We start from the raw sequence: 19,833 nt of genomic DNA on the forward strand, positions 1-19,833 counted from the left end.
GGCTTCAGTGTTCATATATTGTTATGTGTTTTTACCCCCTTTTCTGGCCCATATAGATATTCATTCTGTTTACAAAAGAAGATATATCTTCTTAATTGAAAAATGTTAGCTGTTGTTTCAGGTATTTACAACCTCAAACTACAGAGGCACCTGGGTGGCTCAGTCATTTAAGCGTTGGCTCAGGTCATGATCTCACAGTTTGTGGGTTCGAGCCCCACATCAGGCTCTGTGCTGACAGCTTAGAGTCTGGGGCCTGCTTTGGATTCTGTGTCTCCCTCTCTCTCTGCCTCTCCCCACTCACGCTCTGTCTCTCTCTGTCTCAAAAATAAATAAACCTTAAAAAAAATTTTTTTTAACCTGAAACTATAGTATGAACTGGAAAATCTTCCTTCTTCATTTCTAGTTGATCATCAATTCCTTTATATTTCTAGATCATCTCTCTGTAATTCTTTCTTGTCCCATTGCCTCTGCCTTACTTTAGGCTCCCGTCACTTTTTATTATTTTGATACTTTGCTTTGTATCTAATATTCACTGTGTTCCTACTCTAAGCCAGTATCTATTAGGCAATCTGTACACATTATCTCATGCAAACCTTATTACAAACCTAAGTGGTACATGGTAAGATTTTCACTTCCGAAATGAAAACCAGAAGTTCAGAGAAGTGATTTGTCCAAAGTCACAGAGCTACCCAGAACGGCCAAGCTAGGATCTAAACCCTATGTAATCCCACAGCCAAAGCTCCTAAACAGTACACCATATTATGTATTCAGCCCTTACACCATTTGTCTGAAAGACTTTTCTGCCTCTAGGCATATATATCCCCAACCTATTCTCCATACGGTGCTTGAAACAACCCTCTATAAAGAGACTTTATCAAGGCATTTCCCTAGTCAAAACCCTTCAACAATTCCCAATGCTTAAGATTAAGTCCAAATTCCATAGTACAGCACACAAGACCCCCATTTATTCAGCCTCTCATCTTTCTGAAGCCTCATTTCCAACTATTGGCACTTGTCAGTGGTGCTCAATCACTTATTAAGTAAATGAATGAACAAGCATTCTTAAAACTGCATATTGAAGTTCAGATAGGCTTATACAGGAGTAGAGGTGAAAAATAAATGAGAACATGGCAAGAGGCATTATTATTTATATTTCTCTCTTTTTTATTTAAATGCATGTTTTTGGCTATACCCTTCCCATCCCATTCACCCTATGTGTATTTACAAGAATGTTTCGCATGTCACAAAAGATCTGTAATTTGACAAAGTTACTTAAAGCAGGAAGTGAAACTCTATAGCTCCAAACAGCATTCTAGATATCCTGTTTCTCAGAGTAAATATTATTCTACTGCTTTTGCTACATCCTGACTCACTTGAAATAGTACTTGAAAAAGACTTCAAAGACACTTAAACTACCTAATTGGAAAGGGAATTATTTTGAATTGGTCTATAAAACACTCAATAAACAGTCCTAACATTCAACTCTCCATGAGCACCTATGATGTTTTAGCTCCAATATACTATTGACAATACTTTTTGTCTCCTATGGCTTCAAGAACTACGAGACGAAATCAATGTCCTTTCTATCAGCGTATTAAAATTTAAGCAACACATAAAGTCCAAGGATCCTTGAGTACAAATGCTAGCAAACAAAATATTGTAATGCAGTAGATGGGCAGGCACTATTTAAAGTCTCACCGATTTCTCTGATGATGGGCTATTTTCCATATACTGAATGTGTAATGTTTTTAATATTTATAACACACTTCTTTTAAATTAAACATATATCAGTTCTTTCCACAAGACAAAATGTACCAGAAGACTTAAGACTCAAATTTATGAAAGACGTTTACCAAATAAATGACCAAATAGAATAGAGGAAATGGGATGCTGAGGTTCACTGGCCAGGATTACAGGGACAACATGGGCTTTCTCCCCCAGGAACCATCCATCTAAATTACTAAAAACTTATTCATATAATATTTTGAAGTTATTTAACTTTAACATGCATAGTAACATGAAATAGGTTAATTAAGAGATAATATTACTTTAAAACCACCTCATTTGATTCCTCTTAGTAGGTATTTTTACCCAGTAAAAAGCTGTTTCTTAAGCTAATGTCTTCAACATAGTATTTTCTGTACCCTGAACTCATGTTTCCAGTTCAAATCCATGTATCTTTTTATTCATGGATTGTACTAACACAAAGGCTTTTAATCTCATAGTTTGTCCAATTGATCTCAAAGTTTGCATTAATGAAGTTTCAAAAATGCTCAGTAAAGGCCTGGCTTGCATGGAGAAGTATATGTGCTTTGCTGTAAATCTATTACAAATGGTCACTGAAACATTTATAATTGAGTTGTTCAAAGTAATTAACTGTAGTCAAAGTAGTTTCAAAATATCTGGCAGAAATAGCAATGGAAGCCTTCCCCTCAATTGTGCCTGGCTTTTAACTATTTTTATTCTTCTAAGTAATATTTTTTTGGTCAGAGTTGTGAACATGGTCATCATTTCACTGAGGAACATAAATCCTGATTTTTTTTTTTTTTAATGTGTGAAGAAATGTCTTTAGTATGAATTGGGAAGAAAAGCCAACTTAAAAATAATCAGGAGATACCAACAGCTTTCTTTCTGAATGTGTGAAAAATCCTTGGAAGCTCTTTAAATTCATACTGTTTTAAAAAAATGGAAATACTGGGGAAATTAGGACACATATTTTACTGTTCAAATTGCCATTAATTCTACCATTAAATGTTTACAATAAAGTGGTCTTTCTTAATCATCTGTTATTTTCTTCCCCTAGTCATGGTTCAGTGAGACGGAACATTCCTACAAGTGTTGGTAAGTGGAAAGGGCAAGTTTTGATTGCCGACAGTGCTAAAGGGCTTATTTTAATAGGGATTTAGCAAATTTCAAACAGGATCATGAATATTTCTCAACCATGACACAATGTCCATTTTAATTATTCCACAATTCTAACTAGTTTTAATTAGGCTGTTTAGAAATCATTAAGTAAATTGACAGGTATAATTTGTTTTTAGTAAGTTATAAGACTATTAGCTGCAACTCAAACACCTTTCTGTGAAAATTAATTAAAGGAAACCTCATTTAAAATGGAATCAGAAGGCCAGCAGGGGGAGCGCTCACGCCTTATCACTAGTCTTTAATTACAGACCCAACAGGAAGCGACACACCTTGCCAAACCGCACTACTCTACCCGCTCCTTTCTTCCTGCCACCAGCCCAGCCAGTGAGAGGCTGTCACAACTCAACCAATAAAAGACCACTATACTTCTAACTCCCAGTTTACACCAGTGGACTTTTTATCACAGTGCTCCCAACCCTCCGGATTTCCTCTGTAAAAGGGCATTCCTCTCCTTTATCTCTCGTCTTCTACGTTTTTGCCTTAGCTTGCTTGTCCTGAATTGCAGTTCTCTGCTATTCCCGAATCAACATATTTTTAAAATAACTGAAAGTTATTTAAGTTGTTATAAATAAAAAAAAAGTTATAAAGTTGTTTAAAATAACTGAAAGTTATTTAAGTTGTTATAAATAACAAAAAGTTATAAAGTTGTTTAAGGTTAACAATACCAATACAAGCTGCTCAGGGAAACCTCAGCTTTATTGACATTTTGTAATCCATTTATCACAACCGTGATTAAGCTGTGTTTCTTGGTCCTGACTTGATTACTTCTGACACAGAACAATCACAGAATTAGAACAAAAAAAAGAATAAGGCAAATGTACAAAATATGGTGCTAACCCAGGAAAATTAGAGTTGGCAAGCTTATCTGCCACATTATGGGTACTACCAATCTAAAGGGATATCAAACAAACATTTTTCTTCCTTCTGAGTACATACTGCTTCTTAGTAAGGTTTAAAATTGTATAAATATGTAGTAAAAAAAATATCTAATTTCTCTAGAAAGACATAAAGCTTTCATATTTATTCTAGAGTTGAAAAGAAGTTTCTGCTGGTGGGTTCTCCTAGCCTTCATGTTTGAAAGTGGGTTTTAAATGGAATGGATTATAAAAATGACATAAAATAAAAACCCAATTAAATACCTCTTCAACACATACACACAGACACAGATGCATATATTGAGTCCTTAGGTCTATTTATCCCACGAAAGAACAAAAAATTGAACTTGGATTCTCAATATCCTTAAATTCACTATCTTAATAAAATTGCACATTCGTATGCAATATTTATAAAAAATAAAAGAAACAACACTTCTACACATGTGGTGGTCCTCAAAATTTGTGAAAAGCCCAGGTCAATTTGGGAAATTTCAGTTTCATGTATCACAAGGAACCTCAGCAATGGAATGATTTTCCCTAAAGACTCTTGTGACTCAGAAAATACAAGAAGTCATCAAACTGTCAGAACAGACTTCAAAACAAAGTCATTTTTCTCAAGAACATGATTTAATTTGAACCCTGAGAACAGTTATCCATTTTAGTTTCTGTGCCTATAGACAGTGACCCGTATGTCAAGATGGTTCTGCTGATTAAATCACAGAGACTTTCTGCTTTTGCATGAAGATTCTTCTAGCTTGGAGAGAAGGTTCTGGTTTAGGGGTGACCTACTTTCATGCTGCAGAATGTGTTGCCTCTAGGAAGATTACTCTTTCCCATTTTTTTTTCTCTCCTGTTACAGTGTTTTCACTTTAGAGTTGCTCTTTTTTATTCTTATAATTAAAAAGTCTGGCTTCAAAATGAGAGGCATACAAGTTATATGATGATATTTTAAAATGCTTAGTGTACTGCAATTAAAAAGCAGTTAAAATATGCATCTTGCTTTTCTCTTTTTAGAGTTTCCAAACTAGTTATTACTGTTTTAATTTTGCCAACTACTCAGAAGAATTCCCAGGGAACCCCTAATTCTGCAGGCTCTCTTTCTAATATGTAAGCACCCAGGGTTAGTAAGATACGAATTTATATTTAACTGTGCTTCATTAAGTTTGCAATATTGAAGGCATTCTATCTTGAAGGCAGGGCAAAAGACAAGAACACTTGTCTTCTCAGAGTTTCAGAGTTTACAATTTCACAGACCAGTAAAATTTCAAAGGAGTATTCTGGTGGACATTTCCCAATTTATTTTTGATAAGCAATGAGATTTAAAAAGAACAAATCTTATTTAAAAAGCCTACCAAACCAATACATATACTATGCCATCATTTCACAAAAAGGCAGTTCATTTTAATACAGGGAAGGAGGCAGGAAAGAAAGAAAAGGAAAAGGAAAAAAAGAAAGGAAAGAAGGGGAAAAAGGAAGAAAGGAGGAAGGAAAAAAGGAGTAAGAGAAAAGAAGGAAAGAACAGTCAGTTTAGTTGAATAAATTTAATTTCGTGAAAAAACTAATACTCTTTCTTAATGGTCTGTTTCACCATCAATGGTATGGACTTGCACTGGGAAACCACTCACTGAGATCTCAGTCAATGATGTTATTTCATTTTTGTTTCGCTTCTGAGAAAAGAATGTGATCTGAAAATGTACAGAGGCCAAGGTCTTTACTATTAGTCATCCATCTATGTAGATTCTTTCCTTGGTTTCGCGCTATACAAAATGTGATCATGAATAAATCATTCAACTTTCAGAGACTTAATTGCACAGAATGCTGCACGGTGGTCAGAATATATATATATATATATATATATATATATATATATATATTCCACGTACCCTTTAAGAATGTTACAAGCAAACACTGAATTCAATGAGTATTTGTTAGAGACCTAAAACACTGATAATGTGTATGTTAAAATGCTTTGAAATCTATTCATGTTGATCAGATTTGGGGAAAGTGTGGCCAGTTATGAGGGAAGTTTCGGTTGAATCCCAAACTATTCTAGGGAGAAAGAGGAGCTAACATAAAGCCCCGGGTATAGCATACATAAGAACACCTTTGGTAAATCATAAGGAATTTGGCTTAGCTAGGGTATAGGGCTGGGGTCTGAGATAAAGCTGGAGAGCACAAAGGAGCAGAAAAGGAAAGGTCTGTAGGGCAACAATCCTATGTTCTGGGGGGGGAGGAAGGAACCACTGCAGGTGTTTTTTTTAAACAAGACATATAAGGTGACCAGATCTACAAGGATCAAAAGACGGTAGGCTTGCGTCACATAAATTCCAGGTTAAGCTTCACATCCTTCCCCAGGGATTACTTGTGCGGGCTGTATCCTTGATGCACAGCAACAGTAACAAGTTAACACTGATTGAGAACTTCCCAATTCTAGGCACTAGGATGAGCACTTTACGTAGATCATTTCACTTATTCCTCACCACAGCCCTTTCAGTAAACGCTAGTTTTATTTCCTCTTGTAAGTGAAGATGCTGGGCTCTGAGATTCCAAGTACCTTGTTTATGGTCATACATATAGCACGGGGAATGGGATTCCAACTTAGACATCAATTTCAGAGGCCAAGTTTATCACCATTGATTGTTGCTCATTTGAGCAAAAGAAGGTGCTCTTAATAAACACAGGGAATGACCACACCTCAGCCTTCCTGACATTGATAACAATCATTTAGGATCTTTGAGCGTTGGTCTTTTCCCTCTAGGCAAACTGACTTCTGAACCATTCTAAAGAGGTTACAGCTATACGTTAAGAAATAAACAAAAAGCAAACTTTCCGGTAACATATAAGAAAATGTGTTACATTCTTTATGTAATTTCAATATTCTATACTACAGCTTAATCCACATGTTTTATTCTTTTCTTGATAGAAATGAAAAAACATCTGGACACCACTTCTTTAAACAGTGCCAGGCAGCTTGAGGAGCATTACATTTCCCCTCAATCATGTTCTTCTTCATGCTGCAAATGTCAATTCCATTAGTCTTTTCAAAACCTAATTCTGTGCAAGGAAAGCAAAAGTGCTTTGAAAAATCTATTATGAACACATCTAATGTCCTGTAATTGACACCATCCTAAGTGATTTCTTAGGACCGTATAAGTCATCTGACAAAATTCATCAAATAAAAATTATATAAGATTTAAACATTTTATAGAGTAACTTTTCTATCACCTTTCTCCCTTGTTTTGTTTGTTTTTTTTTCCTTTAAATACTCCTCATTCCTGGGGCGCCTGGGTGGCTCAGTCGGTTGAGCGTCCAACTTCGGCTCAGGTCATGATCTTGCCATCCGTGAGTTCGAGCCCCGCGTCGGGCTCTGTGCTGACAGCTCAGAGCCTGGAGATTGTTTCAGATTCTGTGTCTCCCTCTCTCTCTGCTCCTCCCCCACTCGTGCTCTGTCTCTCTCTCTCTCTCAAAAATAAATAAAACATTAAAAAAAAACTTTAAATACTCCTCATCCCTTGGCAATGTGCTAGATACCTGACTGTTTATAGCCTATCTTCCCCACTAGAATATAAGCACCTGAGGTCATGGACTTGGTCTTGTTTACTGTTGTATTAACAGAATTTTGGATAAGACCTGGCATGTAGTGAGCATTCACTAAATATTTATTGACTCAATAAATGAATAGATTCATAAATGAACATATTTTCATATGTGGAAGAGTCTGAATTATACACATCCCTCACATAAATCCAGAACTCACTCATCTGAATATAAGTGAAAAGTACTGTGTAAAAAACATTGACTAACTCACCATAGGGGGCATCTTGCAAAGAGGAGGTGTTCTGGTGACATTAATACAGACGGAATAAAAGGCAGAGACTGAGTCATGAGAGTAAACAGGAGATTAAAGAAGGTGAGCAGGCTGTCAGTTCACATGACAAGGTAAGGACCTGATAGTGAGAGGTCTCAAGGGAGGGAAAGCTCCAGAGGTATTATTCATCAGGACACCTGAGAGCCAAGGAGCCTCCTTATTGGATCTGCTTGGAAGCTCTGTTGAGCCAGAAACCTGAGAAGGCTAAGTTCCACCCTGGTCTGCCTTCTCTGTGAAGTTGCACAGAGCATTAGTGTAAGTAATAAAAGAGGGCTCTGATAACTCTAAGGTAGATAGGTAGGTAGATAGATAGATAGATAGATAGATAGATAGATAGATAGATAAAGTGGAAGGCTGTATTATCTGATTCACCATTCTTCCAAGCAGATGTTCCTGAAGCCTCTGAAGCTCTTCCTTAAACTGAACTCTTGGCCAATTTCCTTCCCTCCTCCTCCACTAGCAAGGGCAAAGTTACTCCTCACAACCTCCACTAGGACCACGTTTTCCCTCCTCTTTACCGCCCCCAAAGTTAATTTAGCACTTACTCTGCACCTCACACTGTACTCAGTACTCAGACTACTGAAATTAATGGCATCATTCCCTCCCCATAGGAATTGATAAAGGGGACAAGTGCATGCCAGATGCTAAGGGAGCTTAAACACAAGGAGGGCAAGAGGTGATAAAAGGCGACTGTATCTATGGAGCTAATGAAGAGTCCATGAGAGTCCTTACAATCTGGTGCAATTTCTCCATCTTTTGGATTCCACAGCACTTTGAGTGAGCCTCCCCTAGCCTCTGCTGCTCCCCACTCGTCCCCCTACCACACACACAATGTCATTAGGGCATCTGTCTTGAGTTCTACTCACTGGTATACCCATTTTTACCAGGCACTCTCCTCTCCCACCCATTTGATGACTGTCTTGAAAGCAGGGCTCTCTATTTTACTTTTCTTTCTATTCTCATCAGCACTGCCTGTAAGGTTTTCACAGAGGAGGGACTGATCAGGGGCTCATCAGCATTTGGTGTTTCATGAATGACTGATTGTGGGGACAGCCAGTCAAGAGTTGTTTTATTTTATAAATGTCAAGGAAGTTGTCAGAATGGGAAGACCTCAGCACCTTTTACTAACAATCACAAGAGGTGGAAAAAGAGGTACAAATTCTAGCTCTAGATTCTAAAGCAAGGAACAAATACTACATAGAATTATACAGATTCAACTTGGGAACAATGGGACATTTTTGGATCCTGCATGTAGTGTCTTCTTTACTACCTCTATGCCTAATCTACAATTCTTTCACAAGTCCTTACATATGGTTCTCTGAATTAAAGGTATCAAATAAAAAGCACATTACAAATATCTGAGTCTACTATTTGGTTTTGTCTTCTGTCTACCTGGGACGATGAAAAGAATGTCATAGAGCGCCAATGTCGAAGAATGCCAAACTCCAGGAGTTTTATCTAGCAGAAACAATGGAGTAGTGACAAATTTTATTCTATTTTCATCTATTAACCTACTAATTTAATGCTGGATCATTCTAGTTCTAATTAATCCTATAATTTAAAAATAATAACATAATTTTAAGTATTTGAAGGACTTCAAATATCCAGTCCAGTGATTTTTCAAACTGTAGATCACAATTGATTAATTATGTAATTGCTTCAGTGAGTTGACAGAGCATTAGGATAGGATAAAAATCAGAACAGATAGTGACAGAATTTTTTTTTATAATGTTTTTATTTATTTTTGAGACAGAGAGAGACAGAGCATGAGCAGTGGAGGGGCAGAGAGAGATGGAGACACAGAATCCGAAGCAGGCTCCAGCCTCTCAGCTGTCAGCACAGAGCCCGACGCGGGGCTCGAACTCACGGATCGCGAGATCATGACCTGAGCCGAAGTCGGATGCTTAACCGACTGAGCCACCCAGGCGCCCCATGACAGAAATGTTTTAAGGAAGTTTTGCTTGAGCTGTGCTGGTAGTTGAGTATATAGTGCTATATACTGGGTAAGGGGTATAAAATATGTTAGGCAGAATACTAAGGAGGTCCACAAATTCTTCATCCTTCTGATCTTTTTTTTTTTCAACCCTCTGATCTATATGCATGCATAATCCCTGGGACTGTGAATATGATGGGCATGACCCTCATAATTAGGTTCTGCTGATTTTCAGACAGGGAGATCATCTGGGTGGGCCTGATCTATTACCTGAGCCCTTTAAAATCAGAGAGCTTTCTTGGCTAGCCCCAGGAGACGTAGTCAAAGATTCAGATGAAAAGGATCTGAAGCACAGTTACTGGCTTGAGGATGGAGGAGACCACATGGCAAAGAAAGAGAGTGGCCTCCAAAGCTGAGTGTGGCCCTGACCTGACAGCCAGGAAAGAAATGGGGACTTCAGTCCTACAACTGCAAGGAACGACATTCTGCGATAAGGAGAATGAATGTGGGAGCATTTCTTTCCCTAGTTGAGCCTCCAGATGAGAACTCAGTCCACCTAGCACCTTGATTTTAGCCTTGTAATGTACTGGGAAGAGAACCAAGCCATGCTATGTAGATTTCTGACCTACATAACTGTGGGCTGCTAAATGGGCATTGTTTTAAAGAGCTGTGTTTGTGGCAATTTGTTTCACAGCAAGAAAAACTTACATAGTACTTCATATAGCCAGTTATGATAATAAAAAGAGAGTACGAGACAAAAGATACTTAGACACTGATCTGATCTAAATCTTTCATTCTACAGATTTGAAAAAATTAAGGTCCAGAGATGGCAAATAACTGCAAGATTATACAGTTAGTGACAGAAGCAGGGCAGAAAAAGCTCTTTCCTTACATGGTCCTGATATTGTGATTACTTTCCTTTTCATTTACGTGAAGATATGTGGGGGGCTGGGCCCCGGTGCCAGGCTGAGACCGGGTCGAGCAACGTTCCCCGTTGACTCAAGCCAACCCGGTGGTTCCCCCCTCCCATTCATGTGGGAGGCCGGGCCCCGGCGCCAGGCTGAGACTGGGTCGAGCAACGTTCCCTGTTGACTCAAGCCAACCCAGTGGTTCCCCCTCCCATTCCTCCAGTTTCAAGGGCATACGAAAGCCTTGTCAAGGTTGAGAAAGTTAATTCCTGAAGCCTGTGGTCTGCAGGTGTTGGCAGTAATGCTACCTCCCTTTTTCTACCCCGAGTCAGATAGAAACAAACATGGGAATTGTGTTTTGCTAGCAATCTTATCAACAAGGTCTTGTGACCCGTCTAGAAAATGCACAAGAAACACAGAACTAAATGTTTTGGTTGGCAGCGATTACGTGAAACCTGTTTATTCTTAGAATGGCCTGACCCATAAGAGTCTGGATATAACAGATTGTGTACAGCAACAATAAAGCCGTCACTTGGGCCATCAGCCCACGGGACCCTCCTGTTCCCAAACTCTCTCTTTTTTCTTGCATTCCCCTACCCTCAGGACCCTGACCTCGGTGTTTGTCGTGCCGGTCGCGACAAAGATTCATATATTTTACATCAATAGAGAATAGCTTTTCCCCTACTTAATACAAAATGATGAATTGTTATTATACTTCTTATAAGAAGGGTTAATTCTCTTATAAAAAATGAGTTTATGCTGTGTCATTTTTTTTTGCTGCTATATTAGGTTTAATATGTTTCTATTGTTAGGAATAATTGAGGACCTGAAACTATTGTCTATACAAGACTAGAATATCTTTCTTAGAGTTCTCACAACAGAAAATAGATCCTATACATCAGTTCATGAAGGATAACAGCTGTGAGGTCAAAACTAATTTCTAGAGAAACCCACTGTACCACCCACCCACTAAAAGACATTTAAATAACTTCAAAATTTTCTATTTTTTTAATTTTAAAATTCTTTAATCCCCAGAATCATCACTTGCAATTAAATATAGTATTTCACTTAAATACAATACTGCTTTCACTGCAAAATTTAAATGTAGTACTCAACTTGGCCACATGAGGGCTCCTAGGTTTTGTTTTGTTTTGTTTTGTTTTGTTTTTTTTTTCAGTTCTGTGAACCATAAATTGAGACATCGAAAGATAGCTTTCAATGAAAGGGCACATTGGCTGGCGGATGCGTTAGTTGGCATGGTTTCCTTAAATGAGATTATCTGAGAATTGAAGTAAAAACATTACCCCACTGTATTACCCATAGAAACTCCTTTGGCTCACCTCTGCAGGTATCCTTCTGAATAACACAGAAGCCGATTCTGAAGTGTCACAAGGTTAATTTCATTTGCAGAGTCTGCTATCTTACTCATGGCTCCTTAACTTTTCTCAGGCTCTATCCCTCATCTATAAAAATAAAGAGTATAACACCTACCTAACAATCTTCACTTGTACCTGGTATACGGCATTACCAATTAGTGGTAGTTTTAGTTGTTGTTATTACTAACACATGTATTAAGGAATACTGAAATATACTTGTTTTGTGAAATAATCTTTCAATACAAATGATCACATAGTTGCTAATATTTCGGCCTTGAAAATAATAGCTGTGGGTCCAAATTAGTAGAAGGGTTATATGAACACATTGTTTATAATTCAGATATCTGTTCTAACATAATAGACATGCCATTGGCATTGATTATGAATCAAATTGTTGAAAATCCAATAATTAAATATTCATTAGTGGTAGGGCTATTTAAAAATCATTCACAGTTCATCTTTCTGAAATCCAAACTCACCATTTAGACTTCTATTTTCTAGGTTTGTCTCTTTATTCATGTGGCCAAACTGGTCATTGTTTCTCCCTCATTTTCTCATCTTTAAGGCATATTTGGTTTATATAATAAACTTTATTTTCTGAAGGCAAAATACTGTTTCTTCTTATCCAGTTAATAAGTCAGAAAAGCAATAGAAGGTGGTGGGCATGTTGAAGGATGGGAGGAGAGGACATTGGAAAATAGAGACGCAGTAAACTTTACGGGCTTTTCTAGTTGACTGATTTTTAGAAACATGCTACTGTAAGTTTTAAAAATGTAAACATGCACTTGTTGCCACTGTCTTATATCAATTCTTGTTACTTGACTACTGATATCCTCAAAGACACCATGCCTGCTATCTCTTGAAAAATAAGACTCGAACATCTTCATCTGAGAATAGGGCACTTGAGAGTAGATACAGGAAGAGGACATAGAGTGGTAGAAGGGGAAAGCATGGTTTTAGTTGCCATATCCTGAAATAGTACTAGACCAACACAGAAGCATGTCTTCAAGCTTGAAGGATACAACCTAACCCAAAGACATAGGAAAGTGACTTGATAAAGTCACCCAGAAAATTGATGTGGGAGTCAGAACTAGAATCCGGTCTTCTGGTTGTGATCTCTAGAGAAGAACCCTGAAGTATCTGAGAAAAACATTTCAAACATCCCATATTGGGATAGTTAGGGTGGTGCATACCAAATAAAATGTGACCCCTTTGATGTAGCTTTGGTAAACCCATTAAGCCATAGTTTCTACTTCTAAGGCTTTGGATATGACCAAATATCTCTAGAATGAAATAATAAAGCAAGGCCAAGCATCCACCTCCTCTTCCTGGGTAGATTTATCTCCCCTATGCATCATCCTCTACCATATATGATATACTGAGCAACTTTTGTCTTAAATAGACCTAAAACACTGAAAATTGTTATTAGAAAGCAAGGACAAAGACATAATGGACAAATATTGGTATATAAAAGTTGATAATTCAACTTATTTACTTAAAATCCCAATTAAGTGATAAAGTTCAAAATTACAGGATATTATTTTATCCAGGAAAACAGGCCCATAATGCCTGAAAGACTCTATCCATAGCTGACGACTTTCTTAGATGATGGGTTCTATATGGGATTCAGTCCCTCCAAAGTGAAGTACTGTGCAAGGCCAATTTGCCTTCCCTCAGACTCTGTTTTCCTAATGGCTTTGTTAGTCACAGGGTGACATCAACCACTGCCTTAACAACCTGACAGAACAGGGTCAGGGACTTGAGTGCCTGGAGGGAAAATGAAACGAACAAAATCAAACAAAAAATGGCTCCAGCTGAAAAATGGCAAAAATGAAAATGGTAGCACATAAGCTTAAAAATTGGAAAACTATATATACATAAAATTAACTCCTCTCAAGCGAGGCTATGGAAGGTCCTTAAGCCTCCTCTCTTATTTCAATCTGTTGAAGGTTTTCAGTGTTTTTCAATTTCCACATTCAATGGAAATGACCACACAAACCATCAGAACGATATACGCTCATATAAACAAGCACAGGTGACACAGTGCTGTTCAGACACACGTCACCTATTCACATGCATGGAATGTCTGGTGCTCACCAATGGTGTAGAACCTCTTCAGTTCACTCCTCCGAGAAGGATGCTTCTGGGTATTGGCCGCATTGTTCTGCTCTTCTTCAATGATGGGTGTCTTGGGTGCGGGGGGCTTACTCGCTTGCGGCATTGGCTTTCCTGCACCAGCCAGAGGGTTGAACCCTGGAGCGGTAATATCCACCGACTGGGACTTTTTCTTCAACCTACAGGTAAAGAATACCACAGGCTGTGATTACCGACCCAGCAGACACTTGTTTCAACTTTATCTCCATCATAATTCTTTTTTTTTTCTAATATGAAATTTATTGTCAAAATGGCTTCCATACAACACCCAGTGCTCATCCCAACAGGTGCCCTCCTCAATGCATAATTCTTTTTTCAACAACTGAGTTAATATCAGCCCAGAAACAGAAGAAGATTTATTCAGAAATTATAGACTTTCCCTATAGTATTTTAAATTCTTCAAATATTTGTGAAACTAGTTGGGGAAAAAAAAATCTACCTAATCATTTTTAAAGGTTTCATTAAAAGGTATTAGAATGCAGATGCGAAAGGACTTTTATTTTTCCTAATAGCAAACTAAAATGTGGTGTTGGACAAAGATAATGCATTTGGCTATTGCTTTTAGTTTTGAAAGGAGTATTTTTAAAGCTATAGTAAAACACTAGTTAGAAATAAATAATTGCAACCCAGAAAAAGATAATGAAATGACTATTTGGGTAACTAGATGCTGTCAGTGTTTTTCTGTTTAATCTGTAATAGCATCTTAGCTGTAAAAATTACAGAGTTCACATTATTTCTGCAGACACTGTCATGCATTGTTCACTTCTACATTTTAGAGAGCTGACATCAGAACTAACATGGAAAGCAAAAAGCTATCCGTAAAACATTTTCCCCACTCATGCATATAGAATGTTTCTCTTGATATAAAAGTTCCTGATAAACGATAGGAGTTAAATTCAAATACTTCAAGCTACACAATTTTATATTTGTAATTGTAACTGAACCCTAAGCCTAGCTTACTCTTGGCTCCTGGTACTTCCAGAGGCTACTGTTAAGTGTCATTTTTCAAGTCTAAATTCCCTACAGAAAACAAGTTGGCAGTTTCCTTTTCTTTTTAATTTTTTAAATGTTTGCCTATTTTGAGAGAGAGAGAGAGAGAGAGAGAGAGAGAGAGCAAGTGCACACAAGAGGGGGAGGGGCAGAGAGCGAGGGAGACACAGAATCCGAAGCAGCCTCCAGACTGTGAGCTGTCAGCACAGAGCCCAGTGTGGGACTCAAACTCGTGAACCATGAGATCAAGAACTGAGCCCAAGTCAGATGCTCAACTGACTGAGCCACCCAGGTGCCCCAGCAGTTTTCTTTATCAGTTAAATAATCACACCTGAAAATTTGTAATTTCCTAAAGGTTTCCTACATCCTCATACATCTAGGCTTTATTTAGTTTTTTTTTCAGTACATTCTTCTATATTCAGTCCTACTGTCAGATCCTGCTCATGTTTCCAGACTCAGCTTAAAAATGGCCTCCTCTGGGAAGCTTCCCATGACATGGACCTTGGTAATCTCACATCATTCCACAGAGGGAGTTATTCATTATTAACTCTCAAGAAGCTTCCATTAAATTGAACTTACCAGAGCAGAGGATTTGTTAAAGGAATAAATGTATCAATTAGTAAAAGATTCATTAATGAAAGCAGTGTTTATTAAATTTTGGTAGTTTCACCATCATCCGTATGATTTCTGCCATTCCCACATACCACCTACTTAATATTCATGAAAATTGAACGCTTTATCCAAACTGCCAGGAAATATGTTAAAAAGTGCTCAACAGCATTAGACATGAGAAACATAAATTAAGACCAAATCGCACTCACAGCACACCCATCACAATGGTTACAATGTGAAAGACATGATATTAACTGTGATGGTGAGGAACAACCGGAATTCTCCAACACCTGATGGTGAGAGTGTAAAACGGTACGACCAATTTGGACAAATGTCTGGCAATATCTGCTTAGCTGAAGTATACAGCTTCTGACTCACCAATTCTACTCCTAGGATATGTCCTATACTGCATGTTCACCCAAGGGCACAGTCAAGAATGTTCATGGAGGCACTACTTGTAAAAATGCCCCAATATCCAACAAAACCCAAACGTCTACTAACAGAAAAGGGTAAATGAACTGTGATAATACCTGTACAATGAAACTTTATGCAGCAATGGAAATGAATGAACTACAACTACTTGCAACACGTTGGAGAGTTTTCACAAAAATAGTGCTTGGCAAAAGAAGCCTGGTACGAGGGGCATCTGGGTGGCTCAGTCGGTTAAGCATTCCACTTCGGCACAGGTCATGATCCCACAGTCTGTGGGTTTAAGCCCCGCATTGGGCTCTGTGCTGACAGCTCAGAGCCTGAAGCCTGCTTCAGATTCTCCCTGAATCTGGCCATCCCTGGCCATCCCCTGCTCACGCTCTGTCTCTCTCTTTCTCAAAAATAAATAAACATTGATTTAAAAAAAATATATTTAATAAAAAAAAGAAGCTTGGTACCAAAGAATACATACTATATGATTCCATTCATATAAAGTTTAAACAGAAGCAAGACCACCTCTGATATTAAAAGTGTGGGTAGGATAACCATTTGGAGTTATTACACTGATAGAGACACAACATGGGGAATATCGTCAATAATGTTGTAATAATGTTGTATGGTGACAGACAGTGACTACACTTATCATGGTGAGCACTGGGTAAGATACAGAATTGTTAAATCACTACGTTATGCACCTAAAACTAAATAACACTGTATATCAACCATGCTATGAAAAACTATAATACATTTTTAATGTCAATTTTCTACAGATCATCCTATAAACTTGATTTCAGAAATAAATTTCAAATTCACTCTAAAGCAAGTTTTTAGGGGGAGAGGAGTAGGAATTTAAGGGAAAGGTGCTAAATTTTATAGAAGGAAAGCCAGTTATCTCTAGTTCTCAGAAAAGATTATTTTCAAAATGTAAATGTGACAAGTGTTATCTCCAATTCTCATAGACTATTTTTATCACCAGAAACTGTTTATAGTTTACATTCACCTGTTTCATAATTGTTCAGTTACTAAAGTCTCATATTGTAGCATATCAGCAATGACAGCTTATAATTGATACAGTGCTAGATACTATTATTGATGAAGTTTTACATCACTTAAAAATGTCTTAGTGTACCACAAGCCCTTCTTACAGCCTCTTTGGAATGAGCAAAAGGACACAGTTCTGGGTTCCAAAGGCCAAAGGCAAGCAGAAAATAGCCCTGTGGTATTTTCCCTGTTCTTTCCCTGCCCTTCCTCAACAGAGACTCTTCCCAATCAACACTTGAAGGGTGTCATGATCTCATTGTTATTGCTGGAGTCTGGAAAACTGCAAGTAGCTTTGTTGGCTCGCTTAAGAAAAGACTTCCATTTATACGTTTTTAGAAAGCAGAACTGTGTGGGTAATTGAATTACCCCTTTCAAGATTCTAAAAATGACTACTGTGATTGGCAAAGAAACCTGCAAACTGCTACCTTCAGTTTCCAAATTTCATGAAGGGAAGCCTTTCTCAATTTTTAACAATGTTCTAAATTAAATGTGTTACACAAATGTAAATAGCATAATGGAATATGTAGGTGTACATGAGATAAAATACTCATTGATATTAAACATTACAAATAGAGAACGAAAATAATCTCTTAATAGGCACCCAAAGAATCTTTGTTTAATGTGCTTTGTACTTCCAAAGGAAAATGAGTGCCGACATCTCGGATGGAGAAAAGGAAATGAGGAAAAGGAGCCATCCTTCTTGGCATGGCTCCCATAGGCAGACTATCTAGTGTTTCATAATCTTTGCCCCTTCTTGTTCCTGTTTTTTAGCAGAAAAGAACTATTCCTGTTTTTCACCACATGTATTCAAATACATTTTTCAGCGAGGTAACAATGTTGGACACTTTTCTGAGACTCAGTTTTCTCATCTGCAAAATGGGGATAAAAAGGCCCAGAGGACTAAGTAAACACACTGTGAAAGTGCCTAGTGTATCACCTACAGGGGATGTTCTCAATAAATGCAAGTTCCAGTCTCTTTGTAAGAGGACGTAGGGATGAGGGAATTTTGTTCTTCCAACTTTCAAGGGATGCTGTGGAAAATATACAACAGCTTCCCAAGATCCTTCGCTGCTGTACTACTTTAGATAAACACCAAAACTTCAGGGCCTGCACCACCTTTTGTAGGGGGTCTCACCTATCCTGGAGTGTGGATTTGGGGGAAGAAGCAGAAGATAAGAAGAGATTAAGCTACATAGGAGTCCTTTGTGTGCTGTACAATGTGTTATCTCTCTAAATCATTTGGAAAACAGATGAATCCACTGAATAATTCACTTGAGCACATGTATGTTTTAAATCTGTGTGGGTTGACATAAAATAACAAACTCGTAAGCAGAGGTAGAGACCAGAGAACTATGGAAGTAAGGACAAAGACTTGAAAGGAAGTGTGAGGAGGGTTTTTGACCTTCCTATTCCGTAAAAAATAAGATTCAGGCCAATTTCAACTAGTTCTCCCAGGGGCAGATAAAGCCCAGTAGGCCAATGATGAAATGCCAAGTCACAGGAACTAGAGAAAAAAATAAGTGGCAGAAAACTTCTGATACCAACCAATTTAAATTTTTTTAATGTTTATTTTATCTTTGAGAGCGAGAAAGACCGAGCATGAGTAGGGTAGGGGCAGAGAAAGAGGGAGACACAGAATTCGAAGCAGGCTCCAAGCCCTGAGCTGTCAGCATGGAGCCTGACGTGGGGCTTGAACCCACGAACCGGGCTCAAACTCATGAACTATGAAATGATGACCTAAGCCAAAGTCAGACACTTACCCAACTGAGCCACCCAGGCGCCCCCAATACCAACCACTTTAAATGGGATTCCCCTACCCTCATAGTAATCAACTAAATTTATTCTTACATAATTTATTTCTACTTTACTAGAAGCATAAGAAATCTTCCATGCATCTTCCAAATCACTAAGTAGCATGCATGCATCTTTTGGCTTAAATGAGGTAATGGACACCCCAAAGCCCAGGGCTTGCATCAACAGTAACTATAAGTGGCTTTATGTTGACCGGCTCCCAAGGACCTGGGTCAGTTCTCTATTTGAATGGCTTTACCCATGGAGACACCCTCTCTAAGCTTCTTTACCTTTACCCCTTAATTACTATTATTTGTCACTTGCCACATGCTTTTGGTCATACCTTTCCTTTTCCTCTCACATTGTAGGGTTTTCATCTACTGTCACTACGCTTCTATCATCTTCCATTCAGGTCATAGCCAAGCAATGCTAGTCATCTTTCTATATCTGCCATGCTCTGCACTTTTTAACAGTTTTGTTATTTTGTCTAAACACTACATGATAAAACTCTACCGTAAGCCTAAACTAAATCCCGCTATGATTTAAATGCATAAGGAAAAAAAATGGTTTCATTTAGTTTGGGTTCTTAACTGGAGTTACATCTTCCATCAAGTGGAATTCAAATTGTACCTTTATTATAACTAATTGGATATGTTCCTGAGTTCTGTAGCTATCTGGAAAAAAATAATGTTCTATTATACACCTAGTAAAGTCATAGGATGCCCTGGGGTACTGTAGCAACTGTTGAGAAAATCTAGTGTAGTATAATGAGAATATTTCCTAGGTCACAGGAATTTAAAGTGGTATAACATTAGAATATAAAAGCCACATTTGCATATATCTGACTCTGTGCCTGGAGAATAATAGCTGAGTGGCTAAGACTATGGACAGGGAGAGGTGGGGGCAGATTCCCTGGAACTGAATGTCTAAT

The 19,833-nt window shown here is 37.9% G+C and overlaps 1 protein-coding gene across 2 annotated transcripts in view; it reads right to left on the minus strand.

The window, feature by feature from the left end:
* Positions 1-19,833, minus strand: part of OXR1 (oxidation resistance 1) — a 367,305-nt gene that overhangs the window by 211,277 nt on the left and 136,195 nt on the right. For both annotated transcript variants that reach the window (XM_047089007.1, XM_047089009.1), the window contains exon 2: positions 13,983-14,179. In XM_047089007.1, coding sequence (XP_046944963.1) covers positions 13,983-14,179 — 197 coding nt within the window. The remainder of the gene's footprint in view (positions 1-13,982; positions 14,180-19,833) is intronic.

This window comes from Lynx rufus, unplaced genomic scaffold, assembly GCF_022079265.1.
Source record: "Lynx rufus isolate CCGP_SWC_20201006 ecotype Redwood Valley unplaced genomic scaffold, mLynRuf1.p SCAF_26, whole genome shotgun sequence".
In the NCBI taxonomy this organism is placed as follows: domain Eukaryota; kingdom Metazoa; phylum Chordata; class Mammalia; order Carnivora; family Felidae; genus Lynx; species Lynx rufus.